The 23846-nt window shown below is 51.5% G+C and overlaps 11 protein-coding genes across 11 annotated transcripts; 6 read left to right on the top strand and 5 right to left on the bottom strand.

Moving 5' to 3' along the window:
- Window positions 1-183: 183 nt before the first annotated feature.
- Window positions 184-3612, bottom strand: BDV14DRAFT_212212 (FAD binding domain-containing protein; the record flags this gene model as incomplete). Its single annotated transcript, XM_073776264.1, has 9 exons — window positions 184-1179; window positions 1233-1460; window positions 1516-1879; window positions 1942-2116; window positions 2178-2358; window positions 2771-2906; window positions 2967-3327; window positions 3383-3558; window positions 3604-3612. 9 exons carry the CDS (start codon window positions 3610-3612, stop codon window positions 209-211), a joined length of 2601 nt encoding a protein of 866 aa, XP_073622665.1. The 3' UTR covers window positions 184-208.
- Window positions 3613-3918: 306 nt separating this feature from the next.
- BDV14DRAFT_212210 (uncharacterized protein) lies at window positions 3919-5494 on the top strand (the record flags this gene model as incomplete). Its single annotated transcript, XM_073776263.1, has 5 exons — window positions 3919-3972; window positions 4023-4807; window positions 4852-4998; window positions 5046-5373; window positions 5423-5494. The coding sequence occupies 5 exons, from the start codon at window positions 3919-3921 to the stop codon at window positions 5492-5494; spliced, it is 1386 nt and encodes a 461-aa protein (XP_073622664.1).
- A 1629-nt stretch (window positions 5495-7123) lies between these two features.
- On the top strand, window positions 7124-8152 carry BDV14DRAFT_205446 (uncharacterized protein; the record flags this gene model as incomplete). The annotated part of the gene is made up of 1 exon (XM_073774735.1): window positions 7124-8152. The coding sequence occupies one exon, from the start codon at window positions 7124-7126 to the stop codon at window positions 8150-8152; it is 1029 nt and encodes a 342-aa protein (XP_073622663.1).
- Window positions 8153-8465: 313 nt separating this feature from the next.
- BDV14DRAFT_184197 (acyl-CoA dehydrogenase family protein) lies at window positions 8466-10285 on the top strand. The gene is made up of 6 exons (XM_073770472.1): window positions 8466-9022; window positions 9071-9154; window positions 9204-9434; window positions 9488-9575; window positions 9624-9927; window positions 9986-10285. The coding sequence occupies exons 1-6, from the start codon at window positions 8609-8611 to the stop codon at window positions 10149-10151; spliced, it is 1287 nt and encodes a 428-aa protein (XP_073622662.1). The 5' UTR covers window positions 8466-8608; the 3' UTR covers window positions 10152-10285.
- On the bottom strand, window positions 9955-11922 carry BDV14DRAFT_212206 (tannase and feruloyl esterase-domain-containing protein; the record flags this gene model as incomplete). Its single annotated transcript, XM_073776262.1, has 3 exons — window positions 9955-10725; window positions 10757-11523; window positions 11574-11922. 3 exons carry the CDS (start codon window positions 11920-11922, stop codon window positions 10267-10269), a joined length of 1575 nt encoding a protein of 524 aa, XP_073622661.1. The 3' UTR covers window positions 9955-10266.
- Window positions 11923-12332: 410 nt separating this feature from the next.
- On the bottom strand, window positions 12333-14499 carry BDV14DRAFT_193571 (transcription factor domain-containing protein; the record flags this gene model as incomplete). The annotated part of the gene is made up of 4 exons (XM_073771801.1): window positions 12333-12550; window positions 12593-13413; window positions 13461-13614; window positions 13659-14499. The coding sequence occupies 4 exons, from the start codon at window positions 14497-14499 to the stop codon at window positions 12333-12335; spliced, it is 2034 nt and encodes a 677-aa protein (XP_073622660.1).
- Window positions 14500-14830: 331 nt separating this feature from the next.
- On the top strand, window positions 14831-16524 carry BDV14DRAFT_205443 (major facilitator superfamily domain-containing protein; the record flags this gene model as incomplete). The annotated part of the gene is made up of 7 exons (XM_073774734.1): window positions 14831-14851; window positions 14904-15042; window positions 15092-15249; window positions 15296-15802; window positions 15848-16017; window positions 16064-16148; window positions 16198-16524. 7 exons carry the CDS (start codon window positions 14831-14833, stop codon window positions 16522-16524), a joined length of 1407 nt encoding a protein of 468 aa, XP_073622659.1.
- A 50-nt stretch (window positions 16525-16574) lies between these two features.
- Window positions 16575-18140, bottom strand: BDV14DRAFT_159801 (uncharacterized protein). Its single transcript, XM_073766738.1, has 2 exons — window positions 17587-18140; window positions 16575-17518 (listed from the first exon to the last, which is right to left on the bottom strand). Exons 1-2 carry the CDS (start codon window positions 17804-17806, stop codon window positions 16680-16682), a joined length of 1059 nt encoding a protein of 352 aa, XP_073622658.1. The 5' UTR covers window positions 17807-18140; the 3' UTR covers window positions 16575-16679.
- A 971-nt stretch (window positions 18141-19111) lies between these two features.
- On the top strand, window positions 19112-20290 carry BDV14DRAFT_184190 (aldo/keto reductase family protein). Its single transcript, XM_073770471.1, has 3 exons — window positions 19112-19284; window positions 19331-19733; window positions 19786-20290. Exons 1-3 carry the CDS (start codon window positions 19158-19160, stop codon window positions 20240-20242), a joined length of 987 nt encoding a protein of 328 aa, XP_073622657.1. The 5' UTR covers window positions 19112-19157; the 3' UTR covers window positions 20243-20290.
- Window positions 20291-20321: 31 nt separating this feature from the next.
- On the top strand, window positions 20322-22721 carry BDV14DRAFT_159787 (thiamine diphosphate-binding protein). Its single transcript, XM_073766737.1, has one exon. It carries the CDS (start codon window positions 20459-20461, stop codon window positions 22376-22378), a length of 1920 nt encoding a protein of 639 aa, XP_073622656.1. The 5' UTR covers window positions 20322-20458; the 3' UTR covers window positions 22379-22721.
- BDV14DRAFT_159773 (aromatic alcohol reductase) lies at window positions 22434-23542 on the bottom strand. The gene is made up of 2 exons (XM_073766736.1): window positions 23431-23542; window positions 22434-23358 (listed from the first exon to the last, which is right to left on the bottom strand). Exons 1-2 carry the CDS (start codon window positions 23458-23460, stop codon window positions 22489-22491), a joined length of 900 nt encoding a protein of 299 aa, XP_073622655.1. The 5' UTR covers window positions 23461-23542; the 3' UTR covers window positions 22434-22488.
- Between the last annotated feature and the right edge of the window lie 304 nt (window positions 23543-23846).

Below are 23846 nucleotides of genomic sequence, written 5' to 3'. Positions count from 1 at the left end.
TTATAGAATTCTGCCACCCTGCTATTTGAAGGCTAGTCCCTTTTGGATGTACGCAGCTATTGCTAAGGCACTAAACTACTTCTGGCAAATTGACCTGTCCCTTTTCTGGATTTACCTGTGCGAATTATGGTCTCCGTCCTTAGGGAGGAAATCCTCCAACAAGTGCCACGATAATGGTCAAGTCTGCTATCCATTTATTGAGAGCTATTTATGACAAGAAATTAAAGTACTCCTCCACCCACCGTCCAGCCTCAGCACCCTGACTTACATCCCAAGCGTTCAATGCCCCAATATACCCATCCGGTCGAACAAGCACAATACCCGCTTGAGATTCTGGTAACTCACCAATCCACTTCTTTGTACATCCATCCGCCTCATCGAGGTACACCGTCCATCGACTTTGCTGAAGAGCCGCGGGTAGATCGGCTATTTCGAATGTCTCACGCTTGGAGGTCGTGATCAAGCTTAAAGTCAGGATATCTGAAACGGCAGTGTACCGCTCTGGAACAGCGTAGGCGTCTTCGTCAGCCCAGCCGCGGGATTGAGAAGTATAGGATGATCTCGCAGCCGAAGAGGCCTTGGAAACTGCTGAGCCTGAATCGCTCAAGACATCGCAGACAGAGCTCAGGAAGCCCTTTGCATTGACGACATCCGGAACCATAAAGTAAAGCTTGAACTGTCCCAATAGCGGAATATCAAGCTCCACATCAACGGGATTCGCATCGATATACCGCGTCACCTTCACAGGTAGCATAAGCGCACCAGGACGCAGACCCTTGCCTGGTTCCACATCTTGAACGCTAGACTTGGTCAAAAGACCAGCATCATACTCAGCCCCAACACCCGAAATAAACCTAATATTCTCGTCAAAGTTCCTTGCGAGCGCGGCCTCCCCAGCTTCAAAAGCCGCACAATGCCCCGCATCAAAAGCAATAAGGTCATTTGCGATCTTACGCCGTTCGGCCTCGTATGTACCCAGCAACGAAGGAGACGCGAGACCGCGCGAAACAAGGTTAATCTTCCACGCGAGATTGAACGAGTCGTGCATGCTTGTGTTTGCGCCTTGGGCTGCTAGGGCGGAGTGGCAGTGTCCTGCGTCGCCGGCGATGAAGATTTGGTTTTCTGCGTCTGAGAAGTGCCGGGCGACACGTTGGCCGACGATGTAGTTTCCGAACCATTCTGATGTTGTTAGCTGGATACCTTATTGGGTTGAGGGAGAGAGGGTACAGTACCGATTGAACTCCACTCTAGCTTAAACGGCTTCATGGCTTCCTTTGCTCTTGCCATAACGTATTCTGGCGTTGCCTTGGCCTTGTCGACTCGCTCGCCGGCTGTTGCGCTCAACTCGACGTAGAGTCTTGTCATGCCTCGCTCGCGGGGGATCCAGAGGATTGAGCCGACTGTGTGTGATCGGACGGCGACTTTGCTCCAGAGGTCGGGGAAGTCGGTTTCAATTACCCCTGTCATCATTCAGCATGTCACCATTAATCGGAGGACTTAGTGGGGGATAGGTACCATCAAGAACACCCCACGAAGCATTCGTCATCTCCCCCTCCAACTGCGCATCAGGAATGAATTCGCGGACTCGCGATCGCGCACCATCGCATCCAACGAGGTAATCCGCTTGTATCAATTTCTTCTCTCCCGCTGATCGGTCTTCGTATATAACTTCTAGTTTGCCCGACGGCGTTCGCGAGGACGAAATGAAGGGGCTATTTCGTTGTATTGTGACACCGCGCTGTGCGAGATCGTCGATGAGAACATCTTCTAGCATTCCCTGGTGCGCGAGGAGAATATACGGATCTGATGCACCGACAAGGTGATCGGGGTAGTGAATCTGCCGACCCTTGCGCGAGAGGGCGTGGTCGGGCGTCGAGTCCTGCCCCATCCATTAGCCATTGCATTATTTCACCAATTCCTCAATGAAGATAGGTAATGTACCCAAAATGAAATATCATAAACCCGCGCCCCATTCTTCAACAGCTCATCCGCGAGTCGAAGCTGTTTCAGCGTCTCGATTGTCTTCGGTTGGATCCCGTCTGCTTTTCCTGTGGATGTGCGGTCTGGTCTGTCGTCGAGGATGAGTGTTTTTATGCCGAAGCGGGTAAGATTGACTCTATGCCATTCAATTAGCATTCCCCTATTCAAAATTAGTATTTTTTTGGGGGAAAACGCACGCAAGCATCAACCCCGACGGCCCAGCCCCAGCAATAACAACCGTCGTCTGTCCTGCGGGAACGGCATCCGTGAAGCCCTGGTCCGTTGCGCTGGGTGCCATTTTGCCACTGTGTTGTCCACGTTCTGGTCTTTCACTGTCGAGACCAGCTTCTTCAGCTGAGCGCTTCATGATATACCTTACTAGTTCCTAGCTGTTGATCAGTTGTCGGCAATTGAGGTCAACAGTGGGAGTTGGAGACGCGGGCGATGTTCCGAACCCCCACCTCTGATAAGGATCATGCCCCTCACTCACGCAGGTGATAGTGGATGTCGTACGTTCGTTTTTTTTATCGGTCCTTGCGTGAGGAGTAAGGGGTTACACTGATTAAATCGATATGTACACGTGATACGCATTCCAACACGTTGGGAGTAGGAGAGGGAAGTTCTGGTGGCAAATATTGTAGGTACGTGGAGTAAAATAAAAGTATAAATCAATTATATTCAATGCCACACTGTAAGTAGTTATCTATCTATGAAATCCTCGTAACTCCCCCATCAACAATAACCTCCTGCCCCGTCATATAAGCACTCGCATCACTCGCCAAAAACACACACGCGCCCATAATATCCTCCGGCTCCGCAATCCGCCCGTTAATCGTCTCCGTCTTCCACCCTTCAAGTAAATGGCCAAAGGCAGCTGTCATTTCGGTGTTTACGTACCCGGGGCTGATTGCGTTGACGCGGATGCCCTGCGACCACTAGTTAGTTCTGGCTAGAGAAGGTAGGGTTGAATTGGGTAGGGGGTGTACATATTCAGCCAACTCCTTCGCAATAGCAGGCGTCATCGCCCTAACAGCCCCCTTACTCCCGCAATACGCAGAACAAAGCTGGCTGCGCACAGCGACGTGGCTCGCCATGCTTGCGACGAGAATGATACTTCCGTGTTTTGTGCCGTTTGCGATCATTTGTTTTGCGGCCTGTTGGGCCGTGAAGTATAGCCCTAGTACATTGATCGAGAGGAGCTTCTCGTGCTCTTCGAATGGGAAGTCGAGGAAGTTGAAGTGCCGGTTTATGCCGGCGCAGGGGACGCAGATGTCTAGTTTGTTGGAAAAGTCGGATTGGAATTTCTCGAAGCCGGACTTTAGGGATGAGGGGGAGGAGACATCCACTCTGGTTTCGCGCTTCGGTTAGATGGATTGAGAGGAAGAATTGTTAGGTTGCATACGTATAATAAGCTGTTCGAACACTGTGGTCTTTTTCGATGGCGTCAAAGTCTGCAGAGCGCTCGATCACGTCAAAGACCGCGACGTTTGCACCTGCTGATGCTAGGCCACGAGCAAATGCGAGACCGCAGCCTCGTCCGCCGCCGGTGACTAGGGCAGTTCGACCTTTCAGGGAGAACTATGCCATTAGCACGACCCGATAATATCAGGGCAATTGACTCACGTTGGACATGGTGGTACGATGTCGCAAGCGGCAATTGATTTAGGAAAACTGTCCGGTCTGAGAATTTGAGATAGCTAGAGGATTGTCGCACGCAAAATATGGAATGATCGCAATCGGCAAACCGTAAAATAAGGATATAGATATGATAAACTTTTGTGGTGGAGGAACCCCCACCCTTGAGCTCACCTGCAGCTCAGCTCCCCACCACGCTGTTGACCCCGAGCGCAGAAGTTGGAGAGTGATAGATACTCGCCGATATGATAAATAACATTGCCTAACAACAGCACTGTTGACAAGATCAACACAACAAACACAATGTCTATTCCAATCGCACAGAAACAATCCCGGCATGAAGCCGCCAAGCTCGATGTATGTCCTCCCCCACCATCTAAAGGTACCTAGTACCACTAACAAGTCAGATCGTCATCGTCGGCGCGGGGCTCGCAGGCGTCGGCGTAGCAATAGCATGTCTGCTCGCAGGCCACAACGTCCAAATCCTCGAATCCGCCCGCGAAATCGGCGAAATCGGTGCGGGCATCCAAGTCCTGCCTAACTCCTCGCGCGTCCTACAACACTGGGGCCTGGAAAAGGCATTAATGCCGCACGCGACTGTGCCTAAATTCTGCAACTTCCTGGGGTGGAAGGGGAACCTGATTTCGTCGCTGGATTTTAAGGCGAGTGAGGCGCAGTATCCGGGAAGTTGGTATAGGGATTTCCATCGGGCGGATTTGCATAAGTGTCTTGTTGAAAGGGCTGTTGAGTTGGGGGCGAAGCTTAGCACGAGTGTGCGTGTTGTGGATGTTGTGCCTAGTGATGATGGGGTTACCTCGACGGCTGTTACTGAGGATGGCCGGGAGTTCACGGCTGATCTTGTTGTTGGTGCCGATGGGGTGTTTGGGAAATTGACAGAGAGTTTGTTGAAGAGGTCTGATCCGCCTGTTAAGACAGGGGATCTTGCCTATCGCTTGTTGTTGTCGACGGAGGAGATGTTGAAGGATCCTGAGTTGAGGGGCTTTGTTACGGATCCGCAGGTGAATTATTGGTTGGGACCGGATAAGCATGCTGTTAATTATGTACTGAGGGATGGAAAATTGTTTAATATGGTCCTGTTGGTGCCAGATGATATTCCCGAGGATTCGTTGGCCACGACTGTGCAGGGGAATGTCGAGGAGATGTGCACTTTGTTTGAGGGTTGGGATCCTAGGTATGTTTCCCAAAAGCTGAAGGGAAATAGACTGACGATAGCAGAATCGAGAAGCTACTGAAGCTCTGCCAGTCAGTACAGAAGTGGCAGTTGTGCATTCGACTCGGTGACTGCGACTGGACGCATCCTTCTGGGTCATGGGTTATGGTCGGAGACGCAGTCCATGCAACACTTCCTTATCTTGCTTCAGGGTATGTATTGCGTTTCCCTGGTGGAGAATCTTTTTTAACAAAAGCAGCGCTGGAATGGCATTCGAAGATGGCGCAGTTCTCGGAGAAGTCCTCTCGCGCCTCCCAAACACACCATCCACAAACAAGTCCTCCCCCGACTTCCTCTCTGCAAAATGCCACGCTTTAGCAGTCTTCGAGAAATGCCGAAAGAAACGTACACAAATGGTCGTCAACCGCGGAAATACGCAGCAGTATCTATATCATCTTCACGACGGCCCGGAGCAGCAAGAGCGAGACGCCAAGATGCAGATGGTGCCCACGCCAGAAGGAGAGTGTCTCGCCTGGAGAGATCCGGGACTTGCGCCTAAGTTGTTAGGGTATGATCATGTGGTAGATGTGAGCTCTTCCATAATCTAGATGGTAACGCCTTTGCTAATTGCTATAGGTCAATCAGTATTGGGATGTTGGGGTGGAGGAGACGGGGGCGCAAGAGGAGCAGCTATCTCCGCGATTATAACTATGATACAGGAGGTAGCCATAATTCAAAGAGCTTGCAATTATACCTAGACTCGACCTTCAGTTCACGTGAATTGATAGAACCTCAAACCGCGTAACTTGCAGCATCCACTGTGTATCCTATCGGTAGGGCATCCTACCCTTCTCGCAGCAACTTTGATGGCGCCACAACTGGTAGCGGGTATCAAGCCACGAGTGTACAACGGAGGATGCAAAACACCACCACTTTTCAGGCTATATTTTCGACCATCTGCGGTATGCATTCCCGGAATGGAATTTGTAACCCTGACCATACCCGGGAGGGGAAATTGTGGCGTGTTGACTCGGTTAAATCCACGGATGCAAGACCATCCGACGTCTGATGGTCTTCAAAACCGGCTTATGGAATATAAATATACAAGGAATGCTCGCGGGTTGGTCTTTCCACCTGATCTGTTGCCATACTTTGTCGTATACTGTCGTTGGCTCTTGCCATTTTCTCCTTCAAAGAACTTTAATCCTAAGGTTTACCTACACTTGGTCTTTTGTTAAGTGTTTGCCATTTATCCGGTATCCGGTTCAAAACGACTAGCGACAGGACATAATTGAGAGAAAAGATGGCGCTCTTCTAGGCTACGATATCCTGTAGCAACGAGAAAGGTCACGTCGGTGAAAGATCAGCATCACGAGCTCAAATCTCAGTATCTTTAGCACCCAAACGCCTGCCCGACAAACGATTAGAGAAGAGACCAACTTGATTCAACGAAACATTGCACTGAAACAAACCCGAGGTCGATTTTGGGAGCGCGGCGGGTCACATCACAGCATCTGGAGGTCAAAGATCGAAACAAGCCAAGACACGCGGCGCTCGATATGTGCTAGTGTATTTCAGACGGTACTTTGGATATCCTCAAGATGGCTATATAAGGCGTCGGGCTTTGTTCAAACGGTTGTCGGGATCTCGTATCCCTGCAATTACCATCGCCAATATGGACGGACAGTCACATGTCTTGAGGACTCGGTCAACGTGGAAGCTGAAAAGGACGTCTGCCTTGATTCTGGCCTGGCCTGGATGTTGTTTGCTTCTTGCACAGCAGTCGCTTACACGTTACGAGTCGCGACATGCATTAGTCTGATCTGCAACTCATCACATCCACCGCCTCGAGGTAGGACTGCGGACTTCCCCCACCGTCGTCCGGAACTCAATATATCTGCGAAAGTATGGAGTCAAGTGGAAAGAAGAAGACCAAGGGTGGACAAGAAAAGCCACCCATTATCTCGTGGAGAGTGGGTGCGGCGCCGTCGAAGCGGGTTAAGGTAGGGTCTTGAAAATCGGACTGCGCGTCTACGCGCCGAGCAAGCTGGGCTGACCAGGTTTGGGGTCCAGAAAGCAGGGCCATTGCGAAAGGAGGACGCATTGCAGAGAGACGAGGCTGGTCCTGCAGGGAAAACAATAACTGCTGTTAGCACAACTGCGAATCTACAGATACACGAAGCACTGATTTTACGACTTGGCCAACCTGACATTCGCGAGATTACCGAGTCTCTTGATCCATTCTGCGCGCTTCCATGCCTCCTTACTTCCGAGGACCGCCGACTGCTGCACTGTTGTGAGATATCCGAAAGATCAGGGAATGAGTCCTGGTTAACAATGACAGACCTTCTTGAAATACCCCCTCGCGTATACGGAACGAGACCGGGCACAGTATTCAGTGCTGTACGGGACGTGAGCTTCCCGATCTCCTTGGGATCAAGTTTGACGATTTGGTGGATGCTCATCGCAGCGGATCGACTTTTTGCTGTCAATGGGCAGAGAGAGAATGTGGTGTTTCGGAAGCGAAGGGCATACAGGTTGTTGAACGCCCATGTCAAAGACTGCAAAGGAAGGATCAACGATGAAATATTGGGAGGAGTTATAATGGCCGCCATCACGGAAGCGCGCCTGTTCGATCCCATAGCCTGCAATGCGCACCTCAAAGGGTACGAAGCGGCGATCCAGGCTCGAGGAGGTCTCGCCGCCAGTTTGTTGTCCTGCAACATTCCAGCCCTACGCCTTGCGCATCTGATGCCATATCTTGTTTGTCCGCTTTTACCAACCGGTGGACGCGAGGATGAGGAAGAGCAGGTACAGCAATTCTCCACGTTTCTGTTATCGAAGCTACGCCAAAGGGACCTTTCTCAATTTTCTGTTGATGTCCCGACCCAGACTGAGATCTGCCAATTAAAGAACAAGGTGGCAGGCAAAGTCCTCTTACATAGAGTGCTAGGACCGTACCTCCGCCCTGGCAACCAGCAAGCAAGATATATGGACGAAGCAGCGTTATTTCTCTCTCTATTCTGGATCACCCTGGCTCTGAGCAAAGCTACCGAGTCTACCTACAATAGCCACTTGTTTGCGTCCCACATGATATTAATCTTTCAGAACAGTACCGCATTTGACGCAAGAACTGGCCTACCGTGTCTTACTGAGCAGGGGCTCATGTGGGTTGTTCTCAAGGCAGTCCTTGACTTTGATAACCTGGTTGGCAGTAGCAACGAAAATGAGTTGCGAGCAGTTTTAGATGGCATTGACGCTCTTCAGGCCTATCGAGAAATGACGTCGTCTAGCGCGCGTATGCAGGTTAGAGCGATGCTGTTTCGCTTACTCTGTGGGGAGGACGTGGTCTTAGATACGGGATGAGTATTGCTTCCCTAGGTACTATTATCAAACCACTCAAGGCATGACTCGGCGGTCGTCCGGCGGAAGTCGCTTACCAGATCCTTCCACACGTTTGCAGCTCGTTGCACGGTAGCTAGAACTTATGGCTGACCCCGCAGTACATGAAAAAAAAAATATTTGTCATTGGCTCTGTCGTCTGAGTTGGCAGGCCACTGTGGCTGAGAGCTGAACCTACGCTTATAACCGTCTCGTCAATTAATTGGCAGCCCAACTTTGGTCTAGGTATGGCCTTGCGAGCTTGGCCCACAGATTGTCTTACGCGCGACGCTATAGGAGGATACCAATCATTATCAGCATAAGCTCAGGTCTTTGCTCCTCAGCTGTCTCTCCGCATCTGATGTCTCCAAAATTCTATAAAGATCTCTCCGACCCCAGAGCATTACCAGGTCAGTGTTCTGCAACAACTACATAGTCGCGATGGTTGACTTTACTCTATCAACGTCTGAGCAACAGACCCGCAAAGCAGCCAGAGCATTTGCATCGGCGCATCTCACCTCCGCGAAAGCCACATACAATGCCCTCCCCACACAGGAAGAGCGCTTCCGCTCATTGAAACCTATCTATGAAGCCGCTGTATCTGCCGGCCTGATCAAGGGACAAATCCCCGCTGCAATCGGCGGAACCAGCGAGAGCTTGATCGAGGCCGCGATTCTAGTCGAGGAGTTCTACGCTGTTGAGGCGTCAGCGTGCTTAACTATTTTCGGGACTGGGCTGGGTCTTACCCCGTTGGCTTTGGCGTTTCGGCCTGAGTTGCAGGAGTTTTTAGATCCCTTTCTCTCTGGGACTGGGGCGCCGATTGCGTCGCTTGTTTTTTCTGAGCCAGATGGTGTTGTAGGTTCTCGACAAACTGATCTGAAGGGGATTCCCTAATGCGACTAGGCAAACTGGCTGGAACCTGGGGCCCCCGGGTTACAGACAACCACTTATCGCGACGGAGACGAATGGATTCTAAATGGAGAGAAGGTTTGCTAGGTCGGTCCTTTCACCTTGGATCAGCTAATGGGGTGTTTAGATGTGGGCAACCAGCTCTGCCGGGTGGGACTTTAAGGGCCCTGAGCTCAGCTGCGTCGTCTGTCGCTGTACCGATGAGGATATTGTCGCAACAGCATCTCACCCTCGCGACCTCATTATGGTCCTCCTTGTAACGCGATCGGATATCGAGAGGGGCGGTTCCGGTGGCTTCACAGTCCTCAGGGACATTGAGACAGCTGGTCATAAGGCTGTGTCTGGGCCCCATATCAAGGTAGGCGTTTTTCTCTCATCCAATGGGATATTCTAACGGTGCACAAAATCAAGTATACAAATATCCGTGTTCCAGCAAAGAACGTCCTATGTCCCCCAGGCAAGGGGGCCGAAGTCATCACGCAGACATTTGAAACATCAGGTACGCAACCTCCCTATATATTCAGCTCGTCAACCTAATATGGAACAGCAATGCTTGTCGGCGCAATGGGCGTCGGCATCCAACGCGCCGTCTTCAACGCAGCCCTCGCCTTCTCAAAGGATACCCGCGGCGGCACGAAGCCTATCCGACAACACCAAGCTGTCGGTGACCTGCTAATCAACATCAAGATGCGCACTGAGACCTCGCGATATCTCACCTGGAAAGCAGCTCATGCTCTTTCTTCTGGACCAGGCGAGCATGCGCAACGACGCGAGCATGCCCTTCTCGCAAAGATCCATTGTGCGGAGGCTGCGGTGCAGTCTTGTTTGGATGCGATAAATGCGGTTGGAGTGTGAGTATCACCGTCTTTTTTCAAACTCCAAACTTCGAGCATATGCTCATAAATTTAGATCTGCATATAACACCGAGTTACCCTTCGCAGACCTACTTTCCACAGCACTGGTCCTGCCAATCTTTGACGGTGGGAATGTAGGTATGCGCAGACGAGCACTGCAGGAGTTGATTACCGAGGATGAGTATCAGCCTTGGTTTAGTACTTTTGGAAGTGATGCTTGAACTACGATGGTTGATATTGGTCTTGCATTGGTAGTTAGTTCAAGATTAGGCCAGTGGATATATGTACATTGGGGATCTATATACAAATTGGACGTTCCCTTCCGATATCCATCAACTACCCATGAGCAACCTGCATACACTCGTAACTCTCCCAAGCATCCTGATCCTCACCAAGAAAAACAGCCTCCTTCGGCCAGGGATATAGCCGTCTAGTAACATCCGATCCATCACTCGGCCTCTCACTAAGTATACTCCCATCAGGCGGTATACCGCTCTCAACCCATTCCACCAACGCATCAAGGACGTTCTTCTGATAATTGACAGGAACCTGAGGATAATCCGGATTCGCACCGCAGTGTCCGCCTCCTGGAACCATGAATAGTCTCATAAACTGCGATACTGTGTCTGTTCCCATAGTCCCCTTGATGTCTTCCAGATGCTTCATCGGCCACGTAGCGGCATTAATCGTATCCGCCCACCCCTGCGCCGTGATTAATTTTCCTCCTCGCGCGTGGAAAGAGGAGAGGTTGGTGTTTATCCCATCTATAAGGGGTGATGCGAGCTTATTGACGGCCTCGAGATCAGTATCCCAATTGAAATCTTACCGCGTCGTATGTCTTGTTATTGAAGACGAGTTGTCGGAGAATCGGAACACCGTAGGAATTGAATAGCGACCCCTCTTGGCTGAGCCAGGCACTTTCTGTTCCGAAGTTGAAACCGGGGTAGATCTGGTTGCCGATGGCATCTTTGGGGCCAGAGTAGATTGCTTGCGCGGCGCGGAGCTGCGGCGGTGTTAGACAGGGAGAGTCACTGGTGCTGTTTTGGCCAGGAGCGCAGGAAAGTGTTTCGATGTTGAAGTCACAGTGCAGTGGATTCTCGATTACTTTGTCTTCAACGCCGTCGATTGTGTCGCAGGCATCGAGGACTTTCTCTGTCATGAAGTCGAGTATATCTTGATCTAGGAACGCGTCGCCCTGAGTATGTTGCTGGTTCCAGAGGAAGCTGAGCATTAGATGGGTGTAGTAATTTCCTGGACCGTCTGCAAATACTCCATCAAATAGCTCTGGGTAGAATTCTGCTAGCGAGTATGCTTGTCCGCCGCCAGTCGAGCAGCCGTAGTAGTAGCTGTAATCTGGCGGCTGGCTGTAGTATGTCGATGCAACCGTATCTCGCGCGACTTTCGTGGTAAGTGCAATTGAGTCGTGAATCCATGCTTTCACCTTCGCGATGTCGTCCATGAATGGGGCATAGCCGGTTTCATTGCCGTTTTCATTGATGTGATGTCCACTGTCGCAGCCTGCTACCGCGTAGCCTTGGTTGAGACAGCTAAGCATGGTGGAGTTGTCGATAATGCCCGCGTACCCGCCATTTCCTACACAGATTAGTATCGTTCATTGGAAACCTAAGATACTGAGCACTTACCGATGCCTACATACCTTCCATTATATGCGTCGTGTTCCGGCAGGAATGCGTCCCAGAAGAGCGTCGCGTTACCGTTCGCGTTTGGCTGCACATGGCCACTTCGACCCTCGGAGTACTTGGTGGTACCCTGAACGTGACATAGAGGTATCTCGTTTTGTATGTTGTCGGTACCGTCATCGGACGATATGTTGAGACCTCCTGATGGGACTTCTGTTGCGTTGATAATTTTTGTGGCGCCAGTATCGTCATATATATTTCTCAGGTCTGTACAGCCGGTGCTTGTGGGGATGATGGAGGCCGCCCGAGCACCACACAGGACACTGAGTAGACAAATTTCCTTTAATACCATATTTCACGCCAAAGTGAGTCTCTTCCAGGAAAGCAATCACCTAGCGACAAGCGCGCCTTCTTGTGGTTATAAAGGGCCCGTTGGAGGCGAATAGCCGGAGATTCGCCGGCGCGCTCGCGGACATAGGCGTCATGCTGTCTGGTTCAGCACAAAAAGTGGTTTATTGACTCTCCTTCCCTTCTGCCAAGTTGCAGTATACTTGTTTCGCAGCAGATTCAGGGATAGATACCCCGCATATTCCTCCCCGGTCGTTGTCGGCTGTGGGGGTTGGCTTGCGAGGTCGGTGGTCGGCCCCGACGCCGATTGTGAGTTCAGTATATCGTTTTAGACAGACAAATGGACTCGACAGTCTGTGACGATTAATGGCGTTACAGGAAGCGAACATCTTTGGATACACTGCAGCCGGCATTTTATACTGGAGCCTGCGCACCATATAATAGTAGGTTGAACCCCATACCGTCGATCTCGCCCATCCAGTCGTGAGAGAGCTGCCCTACAGGGTCATCTCCGTAAGCCGACGATTGGAAATGCTGCAGGTCATCCAGGCATGCTCGAAGAGCAGAATCCACAGCAAGGGGGCCTCGGCTTAAGACATCTTGTTGAGCAATGTTAGCCGCGTTCCCCACCCCTTGGGAATGCAAGATACTATTGGAACCCCCGTTTGAAGGACCGGCAGCCCGCGTATGATATTGCACTGCATCGGCTAGCACAGCATCGCTGAGTCGATTGAATACGTCGTAGCAGTTCTTTGCCATGTTCCAGCGCTCCGATATGGCGACAAGAACATTGGAGCATGTCCTACAGTCATTTACAATGTCCACAATGGTCGGATCTTTCTCAAGGGACGCGGTGTCTGGACCCCCTTGCTGAAAATCTCGTCGGAAATGCCGCCCGACCGCGTAAATATATGACAGACCAGCGAGGAATACAGCGTGGAGGGTAATCCAGGTGTAGTTGATGCGCTTCCACCGATGAAGCTGGGCATACAACGTGATGGATCCCCTGGCAGCGACAAATATGTTTTGCAACGCTGAGGAATCGCAAGAATAACATCCCGACAGTGCTGGTGAAGGTCTATATAACATTAGCAGGGCGTTATAATAGAGCATTTCGTACCAGGCTCTCGTCCGAAAGCTTGAGCCACGGTCATCTAGTAAATTCAACTCCTCATCTTCCACGAGTGGCAAACCAGAGATATCACGGCGCCATTCGAACAGCGTCTCTGCAAGTTCGTCTCGTGCCTTCAGTGCTGATTGGGAATCTGTTCTGGCACGCATTGAACCGATGTGAAGAGCCGTCATAATGTCGCCGCAGATGACACGATAGCGAACAATGTGCACAAATAGCGCAGTCGGACAATGCGTTACGGCAAAGCTGGGATCAAATGGTGTGTCACTATTGACAACCAAGTCTAATCCAGGATCTGGAAGGGCGACATCGGTGTCCTGTAGGCGTATAGCCAGTGGTCTGCCTAGGGTTATGCTGACAATTCTGCTGGAATTAGGGTCGGGTGTTCATGGCGTCGTAGCGTTCCGTACCTGTCCATTGCAATAACGCACCAGAAAGAGCGGCGTCGAATCTCGTTCATCACGAGCAGTCCTTGATCTTGTTCGTCTTTCCGATACTCCTGCTCGCGGTGTAGTCCCAGTTCCAAGCACATGCGCGATGCAACGCCGACAAGATGCCACATGCCTACCATGTCAGACTCCATCCAGCTAAGGACTGTAATAACTCACTGGTTGATGTGTCTTGCACGGAATTGGCCATTCTATATTGACATAGTAGCAAAACTGCTTGCAACGCTTCGATGCTGCCTTGGTGCAAAATCTCATTTAACCGCTGAATTGCTCGCAAGTGATAGTTCTCAGCGTTGGGTAGAGAGTCCGGGTCGAACTTGCAGCCGCTTGCAGTTGAGATCGCCAGTATCATCATGAAAGAATAATATGCAAAAGCACTCTGGCCGAAGTAAGAGGGATCTTGGTATGCTTTATCCACGGTCGCCAACGCGGTTGGGCGATGGATGAAGGGATACGATAGATGGTCGTGATTAAAGTACGCATCGTGCAGTGACCTAGCCACCTGTTTATCCGGCAGCTGGACCACTTCGGAAGGAGCGTTTGACACGGCCATGCCAGCCAAGGGGCTCATCACATCTCTTCTGTGTACAGTCCCAACAGCCGGGCTGTGCGAGGTCTTGACCGTGGCATCAACCAGGTTGGCCAGCAGCACCCCGCTCGTGGAACCCAGGAATTGATTCTCTCCGCCTGCACGAGTCGACAGAAAGGATATCTCCTCTGCAAGCTCGTTGGATGAAGCTGCATGCTGCAACTGTTCAGCTGATCCTGTCGCGGCGGCTGGCCGTTGATGTCGGCTCCGATTGCCGAGCTGTTCTGATAGAAGGGCATTCTGACGTTCAAGCTGCTGCACTCGATATCGCAGTCTGTCCAACTGGTTTTGGCGATCTCTCGTGGCGTACTCGCAGGAAACCCCAGCCTTCCTACACCGTCCACAGGAAGGGACGACGCGGTCGCATCGCGACTTCCTTCTGTGGCATCTATCGCACGCTGCTGAACTCATTTTTAAAACTCCAGCTCATTGTGCTTACCTTGGAGTAACCCCATGGGTGATATGGCATTAATCTGGGGAACCTCGGTGCTCGGCCCCTATCAAACCCCCACGCTGCATCGTTAGTCTTTAACCGAGTCAGGGCCTGGGGAGTTGGAGACTAGGGACAGACTGTCGGTGTCGGCCCCGACGCCGATCCTTCTTTGTCTCCTCTGTGCGCTGTATTTTTGAGAACTCGCTTGTTCCCTGTTTATAAGGGTCGGAGTTTCCCCAGATTCCACGCGATCTCTGGGGTTCCGAGATCTGTCCCAATTCCCATTCACATACCAGTTCCCTCCTGACCATGGACCACGTCGAGCCTAAGGTACGCCCTGCAATTCTTAATGTATAATGCTAAACTCAACTAACCTACCTAGAATCGCGACCCCGAGGTTGCAGAGGGTCCGGGGTACGATGCGGGCGCCAACGCCGCTCTCGTGTGGAAGCAGGATCTGAGGATTGTCCCATTGGCTGCTTTTATTTACCTGCTGTGCTACTTGGATCGGTCGAACATTGGTAGGTTCATTCAATTGAGATCGATTCATGACTTGGCTAACTCCGTCAGGCAATGCGAAGGTCCTCAACGCAGACACCGGCAATGATCTGCTCACAGAGACAAACATGACCAACTTCCAGTATACTATCGCTTTGATGGTCTTCTTGATCGCATACGCATTGTTTGAAGTGCCATCTAACTACTTTCTCAAAAAGCTGCGACCCAGCGTATGTTCACCAAACTTTCTTTGCAGCCCAGACTAATATCAAGTAGCGATGGATAGCTCTGCTGATGCTCTCTTGGGGCGCGACAACCATCGGACTCGGGGGTGCGACGAACTACGCTCAAGTCACTGGGATTCGATTTCTACTGGGTGTGACCGAAGCAGGCCTTTTCCCAGGCCTCGTTTATTACTTGACCTTCTGGTATCGGACATCAGAACGATCGCTTCGAGTAGCATTAATCCTCGCATCGGCGACTCTGGCTGGTGCATTCGGCGGCGCGATCGCGTACGGTGTTGGATACCTTAATGGCGATCATGGTCATTCAGCATGGCGGTGGCTTTTCTTCATTGAAGGCGCTCCTTCGTGTGCTTCAGCGATCCTTGTCTTCTTTTTACTGCCCGACTACCCGGAGTCCGCAAAATGGCTGAGCGAAGAAGAGAAGGAACTGGCCAGTCAGCGACTTGCAGTTGAGGGGTCCAAGGGAGGCGCATCAGCGATGAACTGGGAAGACGCAAAGGCAGTTCTTACTGAGTGGCGGTTATATGTTCACTATGCGGTATGCTACCCTGAACCAGCTGTATGACTGCGACTAATGAAATAGATTTACTTTGGCATCTCCGTCCCCTTCTCCAGCCTCTCGCTTTTCACTCCATCGATCACAGCAGGCTTGGGCTATGAGAATCTCAAGGCCCAACTGATGACTGTTCCTCCCTATGCTGTCGCATATGTGGTAACTGTCGTAGTCGCATGGTCGGCAGACCACTTCAACGCGTAAGTACTCTAATATCACCTTGATGAATAATACTGACTTGTACAGTCGCGGTTTACACTCTGCTATATTCTCCTTCATCGGCGCAATGGGCTTCCTCGCCTCGGCAGTCCTCCCAGCAGACTCATACCTGGTATGCTCCCTCTCATTTCTACTCAAATAGTATGTACTAAAAAAACAAGCAACGCTACGGCTGCCTAATAGTCGGCTCAAGCGGCGCATTCTCCTGCATCCCCCCACTCCTAGGCTGGCTCTCCTCAAACCTTAACTCAACAGCAGGCGCCGGCCTCGCAATCGCACTGAACATCTCCTTTGGAGCCCCGGGTCAGATAGTCGGCGTCTGGATATACAAGTCGAATGAGGCGGAGAGCGGGTATCCGACGGGTCATTGGACGAATGCGGCGCTGTTGCTGTTTGTTACAGTGGGTTGTTGTTTGTTGCACTGTTATTATGTTTTTATGAATCGGAAGGGGGTGATGGGGAGGAGTGGGAAGAGGTATGCTTATTAGGGTAAAACGCTAGTTTATATACTTGACTCGGCGAAGAGAGGATATATCGCAAAGATGTCAAACGCAAATACAAAAACATTCATCATAACTAGATACAATAGACCGCGTCAATCATGAACACTTGATACAGTCCCGACCGCTCCAAGTTCGACTATTTACAAAAAGACCATCATCGTAAACGAGAACCCAGCAATACCAAAGTAAGCCCATAGTCCATGAGAGGATAACCCACCCCAGGCCCCATCAACCCCAGCAGGACCAGGCTCTGCGGCATCCCCCGAGCCAGTAAAATCGCTGGCTGTTTCAGTGGAGGAGATGTCAGTAAACGAGGAATCCTCGGAAGAAGAGCTCTCAGTTGCAGTTGGGCTAGAGTCATCAACGTCTAAGTCCGAACTAGACCGCGTCGAGGTACTTGAAGTCGTGGTACTCGTAGGTATATCAGCCAAATCCGGCGTCGTCGCAGCCTCAGCCGAATAGCTCGAGCTCAAATCCTCAAACATGCTACTTGCGCTCCGCGAGTTCGATGCCGTAAGCGTCACCGTCGTTGAATCTGTCGTCCTCGAACTCGTCAAGCTTAGTGTTGTAGTCGTGACTTCAATCTCAATATCCCAGTAGATCTGGATATACCAGTATACATAGTAATACCAGTATATCACCTGCCAAGCCTCATAGCACCCAGATTCCGGACAACACCCCCGTTCCCCATCAGAGGAGATAACGCATCGACTACCAGCGGGACAATAGTTCCCGCCACGGCAGCACTCGCCGTCCTCGGGAGCGCAGGTATCCTCGCAGCATTTGAACCCCGCATAGCAGTGCCGACCTGTCATTTTGCCGCCGCAGCATGTTGCGTCGTCGGGAGCACACCCGTTTGTGCAGCATTGTTGGCCTGTGCGGCAGGTGCCAACGCGGCAGCAGATGTGTTGGGAGCGCTGGATGCAGGAGCCGTGCGAGCAGCAGGCGTCGGAGGGTGATGGACAGCAGCGGTTTGTATCTAGAGCTCATAGTCAGCCATTGATATAATATGTTTGGTGGGGGCCGGTGGGTAGGTTGTGGACTTACATGAGCACAGGCGCGTTCCGCTAGGACAGCTCACTTGGCGCTTGTCGAACACGTCCAGGCCAAACGGAGTATCGTCAAGGGTAATGCTCGCGTTGTTTTGGCTTCCTCCGACATCATTCTCGTTGTATGATTGTTGCGGTGCGAAGAGGTCTCGGCCCTCCGCTATGACCAGCCCAAGGCACGAGAGACCAAGTATAACGCGACTTAGGGAAATGCGCATCTCGCTAGTTTATTGTATCAAAGCTGACTGGAATTGACCATAGAGTTGTTGGGGCGGAACTCCTTCGCGTTATAAGTTGATCGGAACACGAGGCCAAGCAGCGACCTCGTATTCAGGCTCATGAGTCAATATCCATTGGGTCCTTCAGGGCTTGGATTGCCAGGTGGCGGCGAGGATCCAGTGCTTTTTTGGGTACGTTTGCGACGATCAGGGCAGGTTTGGCCCTTGAATCTCGTTAGATGTTACCTTTTCGATGCGGAGGTGAATCCTGAGGCTTTTGACTCACAGCCTCACCCATCCGAGCAACACCACATTCCAGGCCTAACATCTAAGGTCGCTAATGCCTTGGCTTAAACTGTTTGCAAGCCACCCTGAATCATGGCAGGTAATAGAAGGTGGTGAGGTCTATGTCATGTGATCCTAAACCTTCGCTCAGGGCTGCTCATACTCAGTGTCAAACCAGGGCTGTTATCGAGGGTTAGAGTATGGGAGTAAAGATAAAGATTAAGACGGAGAACCTATCCTTGAGCTTCCATCAATCGCACCTTCCTCGCGAATAATATGTGATTGGTCGCGCTTTCCCTCTCTTCAACCTGGCGTCATCTGAGGAAAGTGCGCTTGGTCGTGCCTTCCTCTGGCCAGTACCAGTCCCCCCGGGTCATGAATATTGCTGGAATTCCCCTTCCATTCAGTTTATGTCGCGACCAGGGTGAGATAGGTCCATGATCGGGGATAGCAGCCTGTTAAGCAATGGCCTGTTGTCATCGACTTCTCTATATCGGCCTTCAAAGAGGGCATCGCACACGCAGCAACCGGACAGAGTCATCCGAGGGAGTCACCATCCAGCCGGAAGCCAAACACCGAGTCCCTTGCATTGCCACGACGTGTATAATCAATGTACTGTCGAAACGGTGAGCGGCACGGAACTGCAGATCATGCTACACCGGCTTAACACCGAGAAGCGGATCCAGGCGGAAGATCTGCCTCCGTTGCTGAGTTGAGGGTGTCTTTGTTTGATCAACTGCTCGCGGAAGGGAAAGGTCGAAAGATTACGGATAGCAATTGTCAGGTCATTAAGGGAGAATATGGAAGTATAACTCGGAGACCAAGATCAATATCCAACTAGTGGTCGATCATAAAAAAGCAACCGGCATTGGGCGCAAATCTCCGGTCGTCGTGACGTTACTATGGGGACTCCTATGGGTCTTGCTGACTGGACATTGGCTGCTCTCAAGGCTTATCTCCGAGTTGAACACTATAAAGTATTGTATTCTGTCTTCTGCAGAGTATCAAACAATTATAGAGGCTTCGATTAAAACAGTTAACATCTCACCTTTCTGCAAAACACAAGATGGTCCAGATTGGCGGACAGGAAGTTGGCCCCATTGGCTTCGGCCTCATGGGCTTGACTTGGAGAGCAAACCCTCCCCCACAAGAACAGTCCTTTGAAACCATGCGTGCGGCATTGAAGAATGGCGGTGCGTCTTGAATCTCTTCCACAATGCTCTCCTACTGACGAGATAGCCACCCTCTGGAATGGCGGTGAATTTTACGGCCCTCCTACCAAAAACAGCCTCGTCCTCCTCGAAGCTTACCTCGAAAAGTACCCCGAAGACGCCGACAAGTTCGTCATCAATATCAAAGGCGGCGTTGACCCCAAAACGCACCGACCGGATGGCTCAGTCGAAGGCACCCGACGGACACTGGACAACACCATTGCGCAGCTCAAGGGGCGCAAAAAGCTCGATCAATTCGAAATGGCGCGTCGCGACCAGAATGTGCCTATGGCGGATACCTTTAAGGTATTGAACGAGTATATTGAGGCCGGCAAACTTGGTGGTATTGCGCTGTCTGAAGTACGGGCGGAGACTATTCACGAAGCTGTTAAGCATACCAGGGTTGTGGCAGTAGAGGTTGAATTGTCCATGTAAGCACTCTAATCCTCGACCTATCTAATCGCGAGCCAAGCTAATTAGCAGGTTCACTTTGGACCCCCTCGACAATGGCGTCGCCGCTGCCTGCGCGCAGTACAACATCCCCCTGGTCGCATACTCCCCTCTCGGTCGCGGCCTCTTAACCGGCCAAATCCGCAAATTCGAAGACATTCCTGAGGATTCAATGCTGCGCGCATACCCGCGATTCCAACCTGACGCGTTCCCAATCAATATCCAACTCGTTGAAAAGGTGGAGGACTTGGCAGCGAAGAAGGGCATCACCCCCGCTCAGTTTGCAATTAACTGGGTGCGGGCGCTCTCTCGGCGACCGGGGATGCCTACGATAATTCCCATCCCTGGAGCGACGACTGCAGCACGAGTGGAGGAGAATAGTAAAGTGGTTGAGTTGTCGGACGACGATATGGCGCAGATCGACGCCATCTTGGATAAGTTTGAGGCTGCGGGCGCGAGATATCCCGAGCACATTCCTACAAACACTTAGACATCTAGAATCATGCAGACTAGTGTTAATTAATAAGTACTTTTGCCGTTAATAACAGTCGGAAGAGCATACTCCGCCCGTTGACAGGGTTGACAGCATATGATATCACCGTAACCCTATGATATCATACCACAGTAATACCCCTCCCCCTCTTATATACTCTTCTGCCACATTTTACCTCCTCCTTCTACCATTATTTCATACACGACTGACAAAATGGCCTACAAACTCCCCGTCGACCTGAAACAGTTCAAAAAGCTGAAGCTCGACCCCTCGAGCAAGAAGCTTACCGACCAACAAAAGTCCGACCTCCTGCACAACATCAACGTCTTCCGCGATGCCATTGTCGCCTTCACAGCCACCGGTGCTGCAAGAGGCCAAGCAGGCCACACGGGCGGACCCTTTGACACAGCTCCGGAAGTCTGTATCCTGCTAGGATTCATCAATGCCGACCCTGGTGCCTTTTACGATGCCATTTTCGATGAGGCGGGACACCGCGTTGCGACGCAGTATCTTCTTTCTGCGCTTGATGGGAAGATTGAGCCTGATCACTTGCTGAACTATCGGGATGCGAACTCGAAGCTTCCCGGGCATCCGGAGCTGGGTCTCACGCCTGGTGTCAAGTTTTCGTCCGGTCGCCTCGGGCACATGTGGGCTATGGTTAATGGTATTGCCATGGCTAACAAGGACAAGACGCTCTTTATGCTTGGTTCCGACGGGTCCCAGCAGGAGGGTAATGATGCCGAGGCTGCTCGTCTTGCCGTTGCTCAGGACCTAAATGTTAAGGTCTTTGTTGATAACAACGATGTTACGATCGCTGGACACCCATCCGAGTACCTCAAGGGCTACGAGATCGAGCGCACTCTCGCCGGTCATGGACTGAAGGTTGTTCGTGCTCAGGGCGAGGACATTGACTCGCTTTACGGTGCTATGGTTGATGTCGTCAGCACAAAGGGTCCCGCTGCTGTCATTGTCGACCGCAAGATGGCACCCGGTATTGAAGATATTGAGGGCAAGACACATGCTCACGACGTCGTCCCTGTCGCCATCGCAAAGAAGTACCTCACCAAGCGTGGTTACTCTGAGGAGTCGCTTGCTTTCTACGATCAGATCAAGGCCACTGGGAACCCCCACCAGTACCGCGGTTCAACCAAGGACAAGGGCGGCAACCGTGTTATCTTCGGTGAGGCCGTCAACTCTGTTCTCGACGGTCTGAGCAAGGAGGAGGCTCAGCGCCGGGTTATGGTCATCGATTCTGATCTTGAGGGATCGACCGGTCTCAAGGCCATCCACCAGGGTCACCCAGAGGTGTACACCAGCTCCGGAGTCATGGAGCGCGGAAACTTCTCTGCCGCCGCGGGATTCGGTTTCGGCAGTGACGGGAGTCGCCAGGGTGTCTTCTCCACCTTCTGCGCTTTCATCGAGATGCTCATTTCTGAAATCACAATGGCCCGTCTGAACGGATGCAGTGTCCTCTCGCACTTTTCGCACAGCGGTGTTGACGAAATCGCCGACAACACTTGCCACTTTGGTCTCAACGCCTTCTTCGCTGATAACGGGTTGATGGACGCCGAGAGCACGGGTCTCTACTTCCCTGCTGACGGCGAGCAGATGAAGGCTGTTGTGAAGAAGGTCTTCTTCAACAAGGGTCTGCGATTCATCTTCTCTACCCGCTCAAAGGTGCCTTATATCCTCAAGGAGAACAGCGAGGAGAAGCTCTTTGGCGGCGACTACGACTTTGTCCCTGGCAAGGAAGAGTTCATTCGCAAGGGTAAGGCCGGTTACGTCGTTTCGTACGGAGACATGCTCTACCGCTCTCTTGACGCCGTTGAGCGTCTCCGTTCCGAGGGTCTCGATGTTGGTCTGATCAACAAACCGACGCTGAACGTTGTCGATGAAGAGGCAATCAAGGAGTACGGCTCTACGCCATTCGTGGTTGTCGTCGAGTCCCTCGCTCAGAAGACTTCCCTTGGTAGTAGACTGGGATCTCACCTCCTCGACCGCGGTCTGACGCCGCGCTTCCGCATGATGGGCGCCGTCAAGGAAGGATGCGGTGGTCTCTTCGAGCAGATCAACGCCCAGGGTCTGGGTCCCAACGACATTGTCCGTGTCGTCAAGGAGGCTGCTCAAAAATAGATCTCTGGATAAGAGACGGAATGGAATAATGATGACTGTATGCTAGAAATGAATGCAATATGATTTCGGTTACTACCTATCTACTATCTAGCTGTGTAGCTATTGCCTTTCTAATTCTCGACAACCTCCTGAATAACTTTCTTCAATCCCTCCTTATCCAGCGTCTTAATCCCCAAAAGCTCATTATCATCCTTCTCGAAGAATCCACCCGCCCCCTCACCCCAAATAGCCCTAAAGATAAACGGCATAATCGCCTCGCGCGAATGAACACCCTGCTTCAACAACTCACCACCCTGAGCAACCTGCTCATCAACACTAGGTGTAGAAATATCCCACCCGTCAGACCCAACAACCTCCTGCGCCAACGCAAGAAGGTCCTTAAGCGTCGTGCTCGCTTCCGAAACCCTTACAACGCGATTCTTCGTCTCCTCGGGATTCTTGAAGACACCAACGACAGCTTGTCCCACGACTGGCAGTGTAGTCGTTGAATACCGCCGCTCACCACCATCATGCAACGCCGCTGTCTTGCGAGCAGGAGAAATAGGGAATCCGACTTTAAGGCCCCAATCCAGGAATGCACCATTGTACACGAATGTATAGCTAATCTTCCCCTCTTCCGCGAGAGACTTGAGCAACTCTTGCGCAGCAATTTTAGGCGCATACGATGGCGCAGGCCGATTAATCGGGTTATCGAGGTCCGAGCCGAATTCGCTTGGTAGGAAGCGCGATACGCCTGCGGCTGCGGCGGCGCGGATGAGGTTTGTTTGCGCGGCTCCGGCTGTGTGGGAGATTGTGCTGACGACTGCGTCTTGGCCGGATAGTTTGGTGGTTAGGTCGGAGATGGAGTCGTAGTTTACTTCGATGGATTTGATGTTGGAGGGGAAGGTTGTGGTCGAGCCGGAGCGGGTGAAGACTGTTACATTGAACAGGCCGGAGGAGGAGACAGCGTTGAGGATGGCGGGGCCGAGGTTGCCGCTTATCTATATTTTGTATTAGCATCGCATAGAGGAAGATTGAAGGGGGAGAGTGGTGACGTTGGGAGAAGGACATACACCAGCAAGAACAACGTTGCGGATAGCCATGATGACAAAATAAATATCTTGAATGTTTAAAAAGCGATCAAGAACGTTGAACCAACAGAGTAGAAGGAAGAAGTTCTAATTGTTGAGGTAGCTGTTCTTACCCAGGGAAACCAGTCCCTTATATACTTAATCTCAACCCAAACCCGGTCCATCATTCGTCATCTTGTGCCATTCTTTGTTTGCTGAAGTGATCCCTCCCACTCGGCCGCCGGTGCCTGTTACTCTGGGCCACTTTGCCATTGGGCAAATCCTCGGATTTATGCGCGTGGATTCGGGTCGGACTCGGACTCGGCTTTGGCTTTGTGCGAGATGAGCTGTCATGTTGGATTTTTACTGCCTAGGGGAATTGGGTTGTGATTGTGCCTGGGTGATGGTGTCTCACAGGT

This window comes from Aspergillus stella-maris (genome assembly GCF_047715825.1).
Source record: "Aspergillus stella-maris strain CBS 113639 unplaced genomic scaffold BDV14scaffold_96, whole genome shotgun sequence".
Taxonomy (NCBI): domain Eukaryota; kingdom Fungi; phylum Ascomycota; class Eurotiomycetes; order Eurotiales; family Aspergillaceae; genus Aspergillus; species Aspergillus stella-maris.
Note: the sequence above shows the minus strand (reverse complement) of the source record. Positions and strands in the feature narration are given on the sequence as shown.